This window comes from Carassius auratus, chromosome 15, assembly GCF_003368295.1.
Source record: "Carassius auratus strain Wakin chromosome 15, ASM336829v1, whole genome shotgun sequence".
Classification (NCBI taxonomy): domain Eukaryota; kingdom Metazoa; phylum Chordata; class Actinopteri; order Cypriniformes; family Cyprinidae; genus Carassius; species Carassius auratus.
In genome coordinates this window covers 9,610,470-9,628,807 of record NC_039257.1, presented here as the reverse complement: position 1 = coordinate 9,628,807, position 18,338 = coordinate 9,610,470, and the positions used below count along the sequence as shown (strand labels likewise).

At 36.1% G+C, this 18,338-nt stretch overlaps 2 protein-coding genes across 5 annotated transcripts; one reads left to right on the top strand and one right to left on the bottom strand.

Annotated features, from left to right (window-relative positions):
* Positions 1-1,632: 1,632 nt before the first annotated feature.
* On the top strand, positions 1,633-13,152 carry LOC113115004 (glycerophosphodiester phosphodiesterase domain-containing protein 5-like). Of its 4 annotated transcripts, XR_003293818.1 has the most exons (11): positions 1,633-1,798; positions 3,240-3,322; positions 4,561-4,711; positions 5,309-5,530; positions 6,971-7,128; positions 7,321-7,468; positions 7,798-7,880; positions 8,647-8,661; positions 9,584-9,696; positions 10,889-11,105; positions 11,749-13,152. XR_003293818.1 is itself a non-coding variant. In XM_026282185.1 (10 exons), the coding sequence occupies exons 1-10, from the start codon at positions 1,664-1,666 to the stop codon at positions 11,814-11,816; spliced, it is 1,176 nt and encodes a 391-aa protein (XP_026137970.1). In that variant the 5' UTR covers positions 1,633-1,663; the 3' UTR covers positions 11,817-13,152. The 4 variants fall into 4 exon arrangements, 2 of the variants coding, with proteins under 2 accessions (XP_026137970.1, XP_026137971.1); XM_026282185.1 differs by lacking the exon at positions 10,889-11,105; XR_003293819.1 differs by lacking the exon at positions 8,647-8,661 and having other exon boundaries at positions 1,634-1,798.
* Positions 12,834-17,614, bottom strand: LOC113115003 (heat shock 70 kDa protein 13-like). Its single transcript, XM_026282184.1, has 5 exons — positions 17,473-17,614; positions 16,641-16,981; positions 16,348-16,561; positions 15,750-15,917; positions 12,834-14,646 (listed from the first exon to the last, which is right to left on the bottom strand). The coding sequence occupies exons 1-5, from the start codon at positions 17,495-17,497 to the stop codon at positions 14,078-14,080; spliced, it is 1,317 nt and encodes a 438-aa protein (XP_026137969.1). The 5' UTR covers positions 17,498-17,614; the 3' UTR covers positions 12,834-14,077.
* Between the last annotated feature and the right edge of the window lie 724 nt (positions 17,615-18,338).

Sequence of the window (18,338 nt, the reverse complement as noted above, 5' to 3'; positions counted from 1 at the left end):
AGTATTACATTTTCCACGAGAATATTTAAGCTCAAAAGCTGAATATTCATCTTTGCCTTCAAATGAATAAATTATATTTTACAAAATGGTACAATAGAAACAGTTATTTTTAACTTGTAATAATATATCAGAATATTACCATTTATTCTGTATTTCTGAGCAAATAAATGCAAACCTTGGTGAGCAAAGACTTTTCAAAAACATTAACAAATCTTACTCCAAACTTTTAAATAGTGCTTTTTAAGGTATACCCATAAGGCTGTAAGTGTCTCTTTTGTGTGTGAGGTCATTATTTATGAAGTGATCTTTTTCTACGGACTCTGAGGTTTCTCTGTTGTCTTAGGTGTTTCTCTTATTCTCTGTTTTCTTCAGGCTACTGGTCCTTTCCTGCACATCGGGGCTTTAGCTGCTGTTACCGCTTTGGCCTGGCTGGTGGCTGGACAGATGGCACGAGCAGAGAAAACCATAAGAAGAATCCACCTCCTCGCTTAAAGATCAGCCTCTCAGTTAGGCATTATTATTAACTAGATGTTAATTATTAAAGAAAATCCTTTTTCCTGATTACATTCCTGTCGTCACACAGAGACGCATTGCTATCTCCGCTAGTTCAATGTGCTGGTGCTTCATGTTACAGCATTAGAGGGAAAATGAATATACTGCTATTGATTCCTCATTTCAGTTTACCCAAGCTCATCTGATTCAACTAAGCACAGATTTTACTGGATCATCTTATTAAGTTAATCAGAAGACTTTCTCTTCCATTCTTCAGGGAAATACGCTGAGCATAAACTACCTTCAGATTTTCGGAGTTGATGAGATTTAGATTGCATTTTTGGATAAATATATACAGTGAAATATATAAATAGTGTATATTAGTGTGTGTATAGTTATATTATTGAAATATTTTCATGTAAATGTAAAAGTACAGTTTTCGGTTCAAATTTATTTGTGACGACAAAGTAACATTTTTAGCAGCTGTTTAGCAGTGTCGCACAATCCTTCCGAAATCACTCTAATATAACTAATCGTGTGCGCAATACTAATTTCTTATTAAAAAGGATGATAGAAAGTTTCAAAGAACAATTACTTGAAATTGAAATATTTAAAAAATAAGTCTTTACTGTCACTTTTGATCATTTTAATGCATCTTTGCTATATAAAACGTATTATGTAATAACAGCCCCCAAACATTTGAATGTTAGTGTGTTAATAATTCACAAAATTTCACTTTGCAACCTCTAAATTCCTCTTAACATTTAGAGAACTTATCTCTCCTCTGAAACATACTTTATGCAAGCCATGTGAACTAAAATAACTGTGCAAACTCAATTCCATATATCATGTGCTCAGAAATGTGTCAGAATGCAAACCAAGAAATAATATTTTCAGCATTGCTGCAAGGGACGTTATTGAACACTTAAGCTTACACTTCTATGCTTAGTTTTCTTTTTCAGGTCAGCTACTGTCATGGCCGAGCAACATTTTTTATAAGCACTTAGCTTTTGCAACAAAGATGACATAACACGTGATACCCATTAAAACTGATTAAAAAAGCTGTTTTATAGCCATTTTTGGTTTATGCTTTAAAAAGGCTGTTTTTGGAAGCTGTGCCCGAGTTGTAACTTTAGATAACTAAGTTGTTGGTTCTCTAGGGTTTCAGGTGATGGTTCTGCTCATCTACCTGAGTGTTCTCCTCACACTTTACTTCATTCCCCTATCGATCACCTCACCCTGTATTATGGAGCGTGGGAGTCTCAAAGCAGCACCCGCCATCATCGGTCATCAAGGAGCTCCAATGGTGAGATGCTAAGTTGTTAACATTGTGCTGTGCACTTCCTGTCTTCCCTAGATGCTACATTAAGTTCAGGCTATATCAAGGATTGCTGGAGGCAGTTTGGTCCTTCTTCTCTCTGTGCCCATATCTTTCCTCTGTCTTTCCATCCCTCACAATCTTTCTCTCCCTCCATTTATCTTTCTCATATTTCTTTCCCTGGCTTGTCCATAGCTAAATATAACTCAGGAAAGAGCCGCGGAGAATCTCTGTGTAGGCGTTGTTCAAGGTTTGGTGGTTATGAAGGGTTTTCAGTAGACCCGTGTGTATCATTGGTGTATTGTGCTCTGAAATGGCAAATACACTTTTAACGTGTGCATGTTATTTATTTTTTTTATAGCAACACAGAAAAAAAATAGCAAATGTTTTTGTACAGTTGTAGTCTAAATCTTTCTATCTACATACACATAATCTATCTAAATAAAACTAATATGTAATATGGTGTGTGTGTGTGTATATTATATATAATGTATGTAATTACTTATTACTTAAATTACTCATTTAGTCTGTATTAAATCACATGTGAAACAAATTTGCCTAATTTGCTCTGGGAAAAGCTGGTCCTCCTCTAAATAGGGCTAAAGAAGATAATTGAGAAAGATATTGAACAATAAAATCATCGTTCATATGGGTGGCTTGCTATAGCAGTAGTGTTATGTAACATTTGAGGTAGCCTATTAGTGCACAATTTTTTGGAAGAATTTACCGTAATTGTCCTCTGCCACTCCTAGCTACAGCTGTAAACAGCCAAACTTGGATTGAAAACAGCCTTTACAACACTGCAGGCATTGGTGTAGTATCAACCATCATGGCTTTAAAAGCCAGGATTAAAAAATGCGAGTCATAACCAGAAGTGCTCTCCAAAGACACATGTATACTGATCCCAATATATTCCTCTCCTCATTCTCTTGTGCTTCAAACGAGGCGTCCTTCATTTTGCATTGATGTCACATGTACTAGTACATCTAGAACGGAAGTGTGCAGATGATCTCAAGCTGCTGCTTGCATGCCTTTGCATGAGCATGAACCACAGAGGAGCTGTAGATTGTGCATGTGTCTTGCCCTCAAGCACTCCGTGAACCTTCATGAGATGAGTTATTGATTTATATCTGAAGAGCAGGGTGAGAGGAGTCTCACACTTTGGTTTAACAAAGATCTTTCCATTCTCAGCTTCAGATATGCAATGTTATTCTCTGTATCATTTTCACTTAATCATTTCAGGAATTTAACTTTTCCGATTCCATGTTGTTGTTGTTTTTTGGCGTACATCATGCTTGAAGATAGAGTCCAGTTAAACACCTATAAATCAAATAAATGAATATTTATACATAAATGTTAGTTTGTATTATACTTTATGTAATTATATAAAATATACTAAATATACATTGTTTTTTCCGCTCTTGTTAAGCTGGCTCCAGAGAACACTCTCCTATCGTTCAACAGAGCTCTGCAGAGGAATGTTAGCGGGTTGGAGGCGGATGTGACCATCAGGTATTCATTTATTCTGTCTGGTTCTCCTCCTCTTATTACAAATCAATCAATAGATTGTATAGAGCATGTGTATGTGGATGCAGTGTGTGAATGCTTGTGTGGCTGTGTGAGACTGCTGTAATGAGAGGGTGGCGTGACGTCTCTTAGCCCAGTGAGTGCATAGTAATTGAACATTGGGATGGACAGGAAGACTGTATAAAGAAGCCCCCTTAAGCTATAATCTACTCTGCCTGCTTAACACACATCTTTAGATAATGGAGCAGAAATTGTCCATCTGCTGGGTTGTAATTTATTTTGGTTAAAAACAGTCATCACTCAGGCTTTTTTAGATTGATATATCATCCATCGTCTATTTCTTTTATGTATACAAATACAAGCAACACTCTATGGACAGCATCTACATCTACAGTAATTTTCTTCTACATGTTTATAAATATGTTTATATTTAAATATACAATTATTATAATTATAATTGCATATTAAAATATAGGACAATATAATTGTAACTGATTGATTTATAATGTAAAAACATAATATATTTAATATAATATAAAAACCTCATTTAAAAAGGTAATTATTCTGTAATTACTCCTTAGACAAATCCTTAGTTTAAAATACAATTTCATCATTTAAACAATAAAATGGTTCAAATTTGGAGGCTGTTTTCTCATGATCATCCATATTGATCATTGTGTTGCCAAAAAAAAAAAAAAAAAAAGTTAAATGTTAAAAAATGTTTTGTGCAGCTGTTTTGGAACAATATTTATTGTGAGAAACACTATACTTGAAATTGAAGCCATCCCTAATTTGTGATTAGTTGTTCCAGGCCACATGTTACTATGGTTGGCAACCTCTAGTTTAAAATGAAATCGGTGGCTAAGAGGCCAAACATCTTGGCTGGTAATCTAAAGGTTCAATCCTTAGAGAGCTTGGTTTACAAAGTACCACTGAGCTCTTGTAAGGCATTTAACTTCAGGTTGTGGGTTGTTAAAAGCAGCTGCTAAATAAATAATAATGAGCTGCAATAATAGTGCTTTTATTGCAAAACCGTTCCACCATTCAGTAAATGCTTTCCGATGTTTTTTCTGTCAATCACAGAGCAAGTCAGCTTCTCTCATTTATTCTCTCTCTTATCATTGAATAATATCCAGCAGTGCTGGCAGGTTGAGCCTTAATGGAAGCATTTTCTCAGTTTCAATCTTAGTGCTGTCTAATCACATATACTGCTTCGGCTGTAGTCTTGATGGTGTGCCGTTCCTCATGAGAGACCGGACGCTGAGGAGAACCACAAACGTGAGAAGAGTGTTCCCGGACAGACAGTATGACGATGCGTCATTCTTCAACTGGACTGATTTGACCTCACTGAACGCTGGCCAGTGGTTTCTAAAGGTGTGGGTCATTTTGGCTCTAAACTATGTCAACAGTACAGCTGAAATAGTATGTATTAGTGTTAGTAATATAGATCTATTTATGGTAAGACTGAAGAGTGTTTTTAGATTTATAGTGTACGTTTATAAGAGTTCAATGAATTTTCCAAATTGTAAATAAAAAGAGTCTTTCTACTTCAAAATGTAATGTATAAGTCAATGTGGTACTTGCTGCTTCTTTGTAATTAGTTGTGAAATTTCCTAGTAAATTTTGAATGACAATTATTTCTACTCAAATGTTTTGTTTTTTTCCCCAGTTTATGTAGATGTGCTTTAATATTCATATAAAGCTTCCTCTGTTGATCATTTATGGAAATGATATTGCGAAACAGGTCACTTAGAACAAGTCACAGTTATGATGTCAGCACATTAACATATAAAAATCTTAAAGGTACAGTACAAAAACAGTTTATTTAATTAAATGTAAAGGTAACATAAAACTAAATTGTAGCTGGTTTCGGTGCAAAACATTTAAGACTTTATATTAAAACATTAGGACCTACATTTACATTATTGTATAAGTATGTACAGCTGGACTAACTGATTTTACTGAACGCAGGATGATCCCTTCTGGACTGTGCAGTACATGTCAACATCGGAGCGCTGGTCAGTTGGGAACCAGACAGTTTGCAGCTTGGAGCAGATGCTGAAACTAGCAGCTAAGTCCAAGAGCTTAGCCGTATTCACTCTGCGCAGACCGCCAGCCAATCACCCCCACCGCCACGACTGGGTCAACCTCACCCTGGACACTGTTCTGACATCCGGAATACCGCAAGAGCAGGTCAGTCTCGAGGGAGTGATGCTCACGTTTGATGTGCTAATGGAAATCTCTTTGTCCTTGGTCAGGGGTTGAAAGAGACATGTTCAGGGATTGGATTTAGGATACAAAACTGTTTCCGATTTGTGAGGTTGTGTAGTAGCGCCCCCTAGCAGTGGCTAATATTAATTGCATAACGGTTGTAAAGTTAACCCTATAAATCCTACTGAATTTTATTTTATATAAACATTTCTAGGGCATTTAAATTATCAACATGATCAAAAATCTGTTGTGCTTTTTTTTTTTTTTTTAAGGTATTCTTAAAAAATAACAACTATTTTTATTTCACAATGAGCACTTACTGGACTTAATCAGCTTGGCTTTACGTTACATTTACATTTAATCATTTAGCAGATGCTTTTATCCAAAGCGACTTACAAATGAGAACAATAGAAGCAATCAGACCAATAGTTATAATTCGGAGCTATGTGTCTTTTTATTTTTTATTTTTTTAAGAATAGAATAGAATAATAATATAAGTTCTAGTATTAGTTGGTCAAGTGCTGGTGAAAAAGGCAGGCTTTACTTGTTAATCCATATATCATGTTTTAATTTGAGTATCAAAAATGATGCATCATGCTTTAGAGGAATGTACATTTGTCATTATGATATCTCAATCATCATTGTAATGCATTGCGTTATAGGTTTTGCCATCCACAATAAAAACTACAATGCTTTCAAAGTAAAACCATTGTTTCACAATACTGTCACACAAGAAATATTTTCAGACTTTGTCTGATAACAAAATTCTATCATATCATATTTGCATATTGTCTTACTAAGACACATTATTGGGAGATATAAATTATATGCATTATTTTAGTCTGCTATACTGTTATAAAATATCTTTGATTTAAATTACAGGCTAATAGAATTTCAAATTTTGGCCATAAAAATTATAAATATTATAAGGTTTTATTTTTAGGTTCTATGTACACTGCCATTCAAATGTTTGGGATCAGTAAGTTTTTTTTATTGTTTTTTAAAGAAGTCTTTCCTGTTAAATAAGGCTGCATTTATTTGATTAAAATACATTAATATTCTGAAATATTATTTCAATTTATAAAAGTGGTTTTCTATTTTAATATACTTTAAAAAGCACTATATTGATGTTACGCAAAGCTGAATTTTCAGCATCTTTACTCTAATTTTTAGTGTCAGATGATCCTTCAGAAATCATTCTCGTATGCTGATTTATTCTCAATGTTGGAAACAGTTGTGCTGTTTAATATTGCTTTGGAACCTATGATTTTCAGGATTCTTTGATGTATAAATCGTTAAAAGGAACAGCATCTATTTAATACAGAAATAAATGCATGTAAATTACAAATAAATATACGTGTGTGTGTGTGTGTTTTGCATATATGTAAACACATTTCAATTTTGTGTGTGTGTGTTGTGTAGGTGATGTGGACGCTGGACAGTAACAGGGAGATGGTGAGGAGTGTTGCTCCAAGTTTACAGCAGACATCTGTGCAGAAGCTGCCTCTCAACACACTTCATCATAAAGGCATCAGCAGGGTCCTGCTGCGCTACAACCAGGCATCTGCGCAGGACGTCCGGTAGGATGCTGCCCTATTTACAGACATCTGGTCTCGCTTACAACATCTACATTACATAATACAGGACAGTTTTGGAACAAAAGCTGCAGTGTCTGTGCCACTAGTGTAATGGACTGGAAATGCAAAAACCTGTTATTGCGCTGTCAAGTGTGTAAAAGCTATTCATATATCTCTGTGTGTTTATTTTAATAGGCTGTATAATGAGAACAACATCAGTCTGACTCTGTATTCGGTGAACGAGCCGTGGCTGTATTCCCTGCTGTGGTGCAGTGGGGTGCCGTCCGTCTCCTCCGAGGCCCCGCAGGTGCTGAGGAAGGTGCACTATCCGCTCTGGCTCATGGTATGAACCCCCATCTGCTTATAGATTATTCATAAAGCATCGGCACAAAGCCTTCATGCTTTCCAAGATATGTAATTGGTCTGCATCTGCTGTTCTGGCCTTTATTAAAAATAAGAAGCATACTGCCTTTTTCTAGAATATAACTTAAAAATATGATAAATGGTAAGGGGCAAATACAAGATTGAGATTAAACATTTTTATTTAATAAATAAATATTGAGAATTAAAAAATGATCTTGCAATGGCTGTGAAATGGCTGTGGCTGTGGCTATTCTCTTACGCCATCTACTGGTGTTTGTGTGCTTTATTAACATTTGTGTTTTTTTCTAGAGTCCGGATGAGTACTGCTTGATATGGATCTGTACTGATCTCATTTCCTTTGCTGTAGTTCTGGGAATATTTATATTCCAGAAGTAAGTGTTCACTTGTTTGACATGGTATGCTGTAGATTATAGGGATGAGGTTTTATTCAAAGTAAGACCTAGTTCTAGTTCAGTGTTATTTTTGGATTATTTATTTACTGGTGTAGTATTTATTAATATTTTGAATTTGCTTTTATTTTTATGTTTTAATTTGATTTAGTTTAGTTTAGTATTAATGTTAAATAAATGATAAAGAATGTTATTAGCATTTTATTATTTTTTTATTGGTTTTATATATTTATATTTAAGCTTTTCATCTACTGATTTTATTTTATTTTCCCAATTAATTTTAGATTTAGTTTTAGTTAACCATAAACATTCAAAAAATGTTTTGTAGTATCATCAGATGTAATCAAATATAGCCTGCCATGGGAAATTCACATTGATTGACCTTTACAAAACAAATATTAATGCATCCTGAAACATGATTACCTCTAGCGTGAAAGAGAAGGAAAGAAGGATAAGAAGAAAACGTGTTTGCGTTGATGATGTTTTGCATCATATTATGTTTAATACTGGAGATCAGCATCACTGGTAAATGTGTCAACTGAAAACTCAATCTTATGTTGGGCTCTGGATCCTCTACGTTTGCTGCGCTTGCCATAGAAACATTTGCATCTGCTTTTCTTGAACTGACCTCTTAATTCTCTCCCTTTCTTTTACTCTTGTACCCTTTTTTCCACCTCTTCTCCTCTTCTTCTTGCTCTCTGCCTGATGTGCATGCTCCTCTTCTCTGCTGCATTCTGGCATCTCTCAGCTATCACATAATCAGGTAATTGGGTCAGCGCTGTTGGCCCATGCTGCCAGTGTATATCTTCCTTTCTTGCCCTTCTTTCTCTGTATAACCCTGTTTCAATCTATCTGCCTGGATCTTTCGTTCTACCTGTATTTTGTCAATGCTATTACTAACTCTTCTCACTAAACCACAGCCCACATGATTACACTTTAATATCACTGCTTATCATTTAACATATAATTAATATTTAATTGAGGTACATTATGTGGAATGACTTGGATAAAAGTTCACAAACAGGAAGACTTGATGGTATTGCTAAGTCATTCCGCACTCATCCACTAGGGGGTGACAATCACATGGCTGACAGTTACAGACTATTTAGCTGGCTATATATATATATATATATATATATATATATATTTTTTTTTTTTTAGTATTAAAAATACAGTAAAATAGTAATTGTTTAAAATAACGGCTTTACTGTTTTAATATAAATATATTTCATATTAAAATATCATTTATTCCTTTGATGGCCACGCTGAATTTTCAGCAGCCATTACTCCAGTCTTCAGTATCACATGAAGATTTGAAAACCGTAACTAAATATTTTTGTGGAAACTGTTATATATTTGTTAAAGATTATTTGAATAGATAGAAGGTTTAAAGAATTAAATATTAATTTGAAATTGAATAATAGTCTTCACTTTTGATCAATTTAATGCTTCCTTTTTTAAAAAAGTGTTAATTTCTTCACTGACCCCAAACTTTTGATAGGTAGTGTAAACACACTGTGTATATCAGAGACTACCAATTACTTTAGTAGATCACTGTGAGCGTAACGATTTAAAAAATCATAGGTTTTATTAGCTGAGTCAGCAGTATCAGTGTGAACTCTGTTTGGAGATGTCACTAAGGTCAGTCTGTGTACGTGTGTGTTTGTGTTTGCACGTGATCACAGGTGGAGAATGAGCGGGATGCGGAGCTACAACCCAGAGCAGATCATGCTGAGCGCAGCCGTCAGGAGATCCAGCAGAGATGTCAACATCATGAAGGAGAAGCTCATCTTCTCTGGTAAGAGCCACCTAACCACATCCTTTTGACTAGGGGTGCTCCGATCACGATCGGCCGATCGTTAATGCGCATCTCGTCAGTAAAGCCTGTTCTCTAATCAGCGGTTAATTCTATCAGGTGCGTGATTTCACATAGAGCAGCTGTTAATACACAGAGCCGTTGTTAACTGAGAAGATGGGCCAATAAACGCTGAAAATTAACGTGATTTGCGCATCTTCTCTATTAACAATGGCTCTGTGTAGTAACAGCTGCTCTATGTGAAATCATGCACCTGATGGAATTAACGGCTGATTAGAGAACCGGCTTTACTGACGAGATACGCATAACGATCGGCCGATCGTGATCGGAGCACCCCTACTTTTGACTTTCCTCTTATTGCATGTGTATGAGAGTGCTATACTGTAATAGAAGCTTATTACACTCACTGTGCCCTGAAATACTGGATTCTGATTGGTCAATCAAATCTTTGTATAATAATGACTTGACTTAACATATTTCTCCATTGTCCATGGCACAATAGTGGTGTAATTTTTTCATGTGTCATATATTACTTCACATTGTTTCTCTTTTTATACCAAGAAGTTAGGAAATCTTTTTGGCAGCATCATGTGACTCAAATCTGAAGGACTTTATAGGATTTATTTTAAAGGAATTGTTCACCCAGGAATAAAAATAAACAGATTATATAATCCCCCTCAGGCCATTCAAGATGTAGATGGGTTTCTTCATCGGAACAGATGTGGAGAAATTTTGTATTACATCACTTGCTCACTTGCAGTGAATGGGTGCCGTCAGAATGAGTCCGACTCAGAAACACCACTCTAGTCCATCAAGTAATGTCTTGTGAAATGAAAGGCTGTATGTTTTCAAGGTGAAGTTTTTTTATCAGCTGTTTGGACTCACTTGGATTCACTGCACCCACTGCACCCATTCACTGCTGAGGATCCATTGATGATGTGTTTCTTTGATGCTTAGCTGTGTAGTAAGTGGGATAATGTACACCCAATGTCCATTATCGCATTATCTCTTCCAGAATGACACAAAATCCCTCTGTCATGTTTTTTTTTTTGCGATTTTATGTACAGTTGACTGTTCATGTGTTGCATGCAATGTGTTTCTTGATTTAATATTGTGTGAGCATGTGTCCCAGCAATGTTTGCATGCCTCTGTGTGTGTGTTTGCCCTGTCTAAGGTCAGCCACAGTAGCTGTCTACCTCCTGGGTTTGAGTCTGTGTCACCGCATCCCTTCATCCCATTCCATCTCATTCCCTCTCCTCTCCTTCCTGTCTCTCACTGTCTGCCACCATCCCATCTCTTCCTGCATCCATTCTTCCATCAATCCATACTCCGCTGACATCCCACAGCTTGAATGATAGGCCAATGGCCAGAGTAACTCTGGCCTGCGTTTGGTGAGTATGAGGGCAATGATAACTAACCCATGTGGAATTCACAAAGAAGTTCTACAGTTTGCTTTTTCACCACTGGTTCTGTTCCAAGTGTGCAAACTAGATAAGTAGCTTGCATAAAAAGCATATTAATATATTAAACCTTATGACTGAGCAGAAATGTTCTATACAGGCATAAACTTAGTAAATGATAACACATGCACTCCTTACCATTTGTTTTTACATTTCGAAGGTAGGTATTCTTTGTTGTTGTTATTTAAAAAAAAAAAAAGTATCTTTTGCTCACAAAAGGCCTCATTTATAGAATTAAAAATGCAGTAATATTGTGAAATATTATTACAATTTTCAATAACTGTTTTATATTTTATATGATATTTTTTCTATTGATATTGTTAAAGAAAAGTAATAGTAAAAATTAGTTTCCATTTTGTAATACTGACTTTGGCCATCTCATTTGGGTAGAAAAAGTATGTGATTGACGGTTTTAAACGGCTTTCACAGATATAATAAAGTGCTGTTGCATTAGGCAGCTCACTAGGGTTTGGAACAGAGCCGATATGATTGAAGATCCTTGGTTTATGGAGATTTGTAAATGTTGTGGGCGTTAAGCATAATTTGTATGGCCTCCTGTCGTCTTATTCCACAGAGGTGAGCAACGGAGTCAGTAGCGATGAACCCTATATGGAAAATGGATTTAACTACTACACCAATTAAGACATTGCTCATTGACTCATGGAACAAAAAAGGACATCACATCCTGATCGGGCTTGTGGTCCATCCTCTGAACTACTGACTCAACTCAACTCTTAGCCTACTGTTTCTGATGGACCAGTGTACAGAATTTTTTTTATTTTTTCACTATTAAGTTGCTCGTTTTAAATTCTGGACAGTAAAGAGAAGTAGGAAGTGCGGTTCTTCTGTTGACTTTCCAAATCTGTGGCCTCTTCCCCTACGTAACGCTTGAGGATCCTGGAATGCCCGTTACCTGCTTCGTATTGAAAGCATGCCTGTGATAATATAGTGGATTTTATCTGTCGGGTTTTGGGGATTTTATTTTTTTAATCTTCCATAGCCAGCCAATGTGGAGTATAACACATTATGCCAGTTTTAATTTTTATTTTTAGACCCTGGTTTGGTGTGATATTAACAGTCTAATGATGCCTTCTGTTCAAACGGTTGTGCATTTTTAAGAATAAACAGGTGTTTACAGAGTGCCTGCCTTTTGACCTTCAAATTATATTTGCTGTATTTAATATACCATCTATTTAGCATGTGGTTCAGTTGTCATTTTGGAAGGAAATCACCCAGCCTTATCGTTTAAGTAGGTATGATGCCAGATTACATGGAATATTTATGTTTGGCATATCTGTGGTTTAATTTAGGAAAAAAAAAATAAAAAAAATCCCCTAGTTAGGTTTAAATGGTGGATTACAGAAACCAAGGGTCTGTCCAAAATTGAGTTTAGATTGTATAGTTGAACACTGTTTATAAAGGAAGCTGGCTTGGAGTTTCGATGCGGTGCAATATTACTCAAGACACTGTCCTTGTCCGGATGTTGTCTTTTTAGTCTCAACACTTTTGTTTGAGTGGCTTTTCATGTATTAAATATTTTGTACAGGGCTTCCCATTGCTGAGATGTCCTGACCCTTTACTTAATATTGTAAATGTGAGATGTGACGTTGTTTACAGTGGCTTGTGCTGTCACACAGAGGACGAGGCTGAACGCTTGTGCCGTTTGATGTTTTTATTTTGTATTGATGTGTTTCAGAGGTCGAGCAATAAAACAAACTCTGCAGTTTTAACAAGGTTTGTTTTTCTTTGCACAGTAGCAAAGGTTAAAGGACTTTAATCGCACATACAAACAAGGTTCTGTACATAATGCAACAAATGAAATGGTACAGGACTGTACAAAAATAGAATTCAGTGTTTTTTACAATTACAGTAACGTTTTGAATATGCATTCACACTGATAATCGTTTTCCCTTTTGAATTTGTGCAGTGTTCTGAACTCCTCTATATGTAAAGTGCATTAAACTATATTCACACTTTGCAAAAAGTATTTTCACCTCTTAATATTAAGCTTTTAGCATTATATAAACAAAACTGGTCAACGCAAAAAGCAACAACATCTTTCTTTTTTGTTTGGTCCATGTGGGTAATTATACTTCACTTTTATAATATGCAGAAAAATGTCAACCTTAACATGAAATATATATGTAAACATTTATATATCTTTTAATTTACATTCTTATAAAAGCTTCAGTTTGAAGAGTTAATGAACTAAATACCACGCTGGTAAATTTTTTAATGATTTATATTTAACAGTTGGCAGGTGGTATTATGGTTTACTAATACACACACATATATATATATATATATATATATATATATATATAAATGAAAGCCTCACAAAAAAAGACTAAGTCTTTAAAAATAAAGTACAAATCAGACTATGCTTAGTCTACGGTACACATTTAACTGTGGCAATTATAAAAAGGCACAAGCAAAACTCCAGTAGACAGAAACAGCTAGCTGAAATCAGAACTAGCCTTGGGCAAAATAAATAAATAGTGGAGACTGGAATGATTATTCAGTTATATACAAACAGCTGCATCCCTGAATATAACATCATTAAACCTGCTAAAACCAGTTGTCAAAGACTTATTGCACAGTTAGTACCAGTTAGGCACAAAGATGGCAATAAACTAATTGATATGGTCCCAAGCAGACACTTGCTCAAGATAACGGGGAAAAAAACATTCTCTCAATGCAAAGATAAATGTATAAACTTTAATTAGGGCCCACAAGTCCAGATGCTCCAGTAACCATTGTGTTTGGCCCAATCAGGAGTTCATTGCAAAGCGAATGTGTTTAAGGAAGCAAAAACATGTAACACACACATCGTTTAACCAGTTTTTGGTTTGTTGGCACATAGCAGTCATGTGACAAAGTAGCAGTTTAAGTCTCTCAACCAATCAGCTGAAGTTGGTCTTACGAAGGTGCCTGTTGGGAATCTCAATTGCGCTGACCTGAAGAGGCCAAGAGCCGCCCATGATGCCTGCTTGAATGGCCACCCCGGTCACCACAGCCAGGTCAGGGTCCACTGAGGTGTTTGGTTCCTTTCCAAAGTACTGACTAATGAGCTGTCTAATGCGGGGGATCCTCGTAGACCCTCCCACCAGGACGATCTCATCCACTTCCTCTTTCTCTAAATGGCCCTCAATGAGGACAGTCTTAATGGGTGCCAGAATCTTCTGGAACAGATCTGCATTCAGCTCCTCAAAGAGTTCCCGTGAAAGCTTCTCCTGAAACAGGACTTTTTCCTCCTGCGCTCCGTTCGCTCCCGTTGTCTGCAGGTGAAGAGGAACACTGAGGTGGACGTGAGGCTCCTGGGTGAGGTTGAGCTTGGCGGCCTCCACGGCCTGTCGGAGGAGGTGGATGTCTTCTTTAAGAGTAGGAGGCACGCCATACTGCTGCCGCACTCGCTCAATGCTGTACTGCAGCAAACGCTGGGTGAAGTCCTGCCCTCCAAGCTTATTATTACCTGTGAAGATGAAGACCATGCGTTAATCTCGTGCTGAAACAGGAGGACGCTTGTGCACCTGATGTGACACCATTTCCATGTGTGGTAGGTAAATGTCAGTGAGGTTTTGCTGAGATTGCATTACCCAAAACCTTCTAACCTTAATACCCATTGAGGTCAAACCACAGAGGCTGGGGAAAAACGTGGTACGAGTATTCAAATACAGAAGGTCATAACCAGAGTCCCTACATTCTATAAAACATGAATTTCAATGATTTTCTCTGAATTTTCTAAATCATTTGTGAAGACTGTATAAGGATTTTAAAAAACAACTCAAAACAAATACAGTAGAACCGAACTAGAAAAATTTACATTACTACAAAAATAAATAAAAATAAATCCATGAAATTTGAATTCATATATTTAAATTCTAATATTAACGTATTACAAATATAATAAGATAATACAAATTAATTGTTTTATATTTTAAAGGTGTGTGTTGTGCTGTCGCTCCTAATGGTTTTCTACTTGGAATGTTTATTTTTATTATGCATGGTGCATGAATTTCGCCATGAAGAAATGACGTGACCCGCACTGTTTCGCCCGCACGTGCGCGATACGTCAAATTGTTGTACTGTTTGGTCGTATGACGCGCAAAAATTAAACAGCTAAACATGCTCTTTGCCAGGAAAACAAACAGACAACTGGTACTTGTAAGGCTGATTTGACGACGGAGAAAATACTGAGTCGCCTCTTTTTTGTTGGATGGGAATAATGTTAGGGAATTCATAATTGTGACAAAGCAAAACACTTTATAGAATGATGAACCTGTCATTCAAGCCTTTAAAGTTTAAACCATTTCAAAGAAAAGGAGTAATTGGAAATGATAAAGGATTATGTATTTTATGCATTATAATATTAGTCTGAACAAAAACGGCAAAACAAAAATGCAATTTCACTCTCTTGCAGGAGGTAGCGCTTACGTAAAAGCAGAAATAGCACTGTGCCTAAGTGCCTGAATTCTACATTAATGTGTAGAATGGTTAGCGACCAAATACAACTAAACTTTGCTTCATGTTACACCGATTATTGATACATTTATGATGTCATATCACCCAGCTCACCTGCCATTGCTCTGGTAAGGAACATGCCACCTTGCTTATTAAGAAGTGACACATCTAGTGTTCCTCCTCCCAGATCCACCACCAGCACATTAAAGACTTCTGCTTTATGCAGTCCATAAGCCATCGCTGCCGCCGTGGGCTCATTTATCACCCGCAGGATGTCCAGCCCTGATGAGGAAGACATGCACAATGATCGATCAGTTCAATATTATAGAACATTAGCAGCTTTTACAAGGATATTTTTACTGATTTCTAGGGAAGACCATTATAGCCACGTGATATAAAAAATACAAAAAGTTAATTGCAAGACAAGTCATTATTCCGAGATCTAAACTTAGAATTCTGACTTTTTCCTTGCAATTCTGATTGTAAAAATCTCACAACTCTTGACTTGTTTCCACTGAATTCTGAGTTTTCTCAGAACTGGGAAAAGTTTGAATTGTGAGAAGAAAAGTCGCAATTTAAGTTAATTTATTTTTTGTTTGAGTGCCTTGGTCAATGCAATAAATGTGTAAAGAAATTCCAAATTGTGGATTCCGACTAAAATGTCCAGCTTTTGCGATTAATGCACACCTTAAGAAGTGAGTAGTAAACTCACCAGCTAGGTTAGCTGCTCTAACGGTGTAGTTTCTTTGCCTCTCATCAAACTCTGCTGGCACTGATATAACCGCTTTATCGATAGGTACTCCTATTTGTTTCTCTGCCATCTTTTTCATTTTCAACAGGAGACGAGATCCGATGAATTCGGGAGTAACTGTGAAGGTGCTATTTGTAGAGACTAAAAATTCTGCACTCCCGTTGTTGAAGATCACCTAAAAAAAGTTAAGAAATGTTAGAGACACTGTAAGCATTGCAAGAGCAATTAAAGACTGTATAATATCAAATGTTTACCTTAAACGGGTATCGAGCGCTCTCTTTCTCTAAAGTGTCTTCATCGAAAATCTTCCCTATAAATCTCTTGGCATCATAAATTGTGTTTTGAGGATTTATGTCAGACAATTCCTGGCCCTCATGTCCAGAAAACACACCGGTGGAGGTGAACGACACCACACTCGGAATGCTTTTGCGACCTTTGTCATCTTCAATTACCTCAATCTCGCCTGTGCCAGGCTGAAACACTCCCACGGAGCAGAAAGTGGTCCCAAGATCCAACCCAATGACCCTGGGCTTCGGAGGGGGCAGGTACTGCTGTCCCAGATATCCTGCCAGGAACAAAGCCAGGATGACAGAACCTGTAGGGACACACAGAAATATATATGACTAAGAAAAAAGTGATATATCAGGAAATTATATAGTCATATAGGTTACCATAAAACGTAATGGTTACTATAAGCATGTCGTTCATATGTATTATAAAAGTATATAAACCGTGGTGTGTAGAAAAAGTAAAACACGACCATATTCCTGGTGCGTTAATGCGCAAACATGACGATTAGAAAGATAGCTAACTAGATTTTGAAACATAGCCACTGTAACTAATGTAAAGTTAGTTTGAAGAACAGATACCAGCGGTGTCTATTTTTGTTGTTGACTTTTTTTGTTGTCTAAAGTTGTACAATATATATCTGTCTGTCTGGTTTACCGGTAGTCATCCACGTACAGTCAATTCTTACTTTCATGACAGATGCGTCAGTCCTATTTCTAGCTAACTGCTACGTAGATGGTCATTCTGTTAGAGCTGACATATATCTTTACGAGTACATTAGTTTAATTTAACACTTACCTATTATGGACATTTCCCCGGCCATGTTACCAACCTAATATTTTATGGATATTTGAGATATAAGAGATGTTCATTCAGTATCTGCGCCGGCCGAACGAACATACACGTCGACCTAATATCGACTGTTTGGATGATGGGGGTTGTAGTTGTTTTAATCAGTAGCATGGTCTCCAATGTGATAGGAACTGCTGATGTTAACTACATTTCCCAGAATGCAATGTAAAGCGCGATCGGACCTCTGCACAACTTCCTGTTATCTTTTTTTAATTTCGAAACCGGAAGAAACTCAACATTCTTGTGCGCATCTGCGCAAGACAGAATGCACGGTACAAACCTTTACAAACGAACAAATAATATTGATAATAATAATAATAATAATAATAATAATAATAATAATAATAATAATACATTTGAACAATATGAAAAGTAAGGATATATATATATATATATATATATATATATATATATATATATATATATATATATATATATATATATATATATATATATATATATATATATATATATATATATATATATATAATATTGGCAAACGTTATGTAGTAGTTTTAATTATTGTTAATAAATAAAAATATTTTTCCACTCTATAATCATATGCATCTGTTCTAAGTTTCTTCCCTCACCACCTTTATTTCCTGCAACAAGACCTTAGTTGATAATAAATATGTATGAATTGATAATAAATATGAATTAAAACGTATATGTATATGTTGATCAGTGACGGGAGTTGTATATTAAGTATTAACTCAGTCAAAGGATGGAAACTGGAAAGTGCTTTGAAACTAAACCTCCGTATCAGTCATTGCACGTGACTAGTCATCTGGAAACTCATCCCACCAAACACT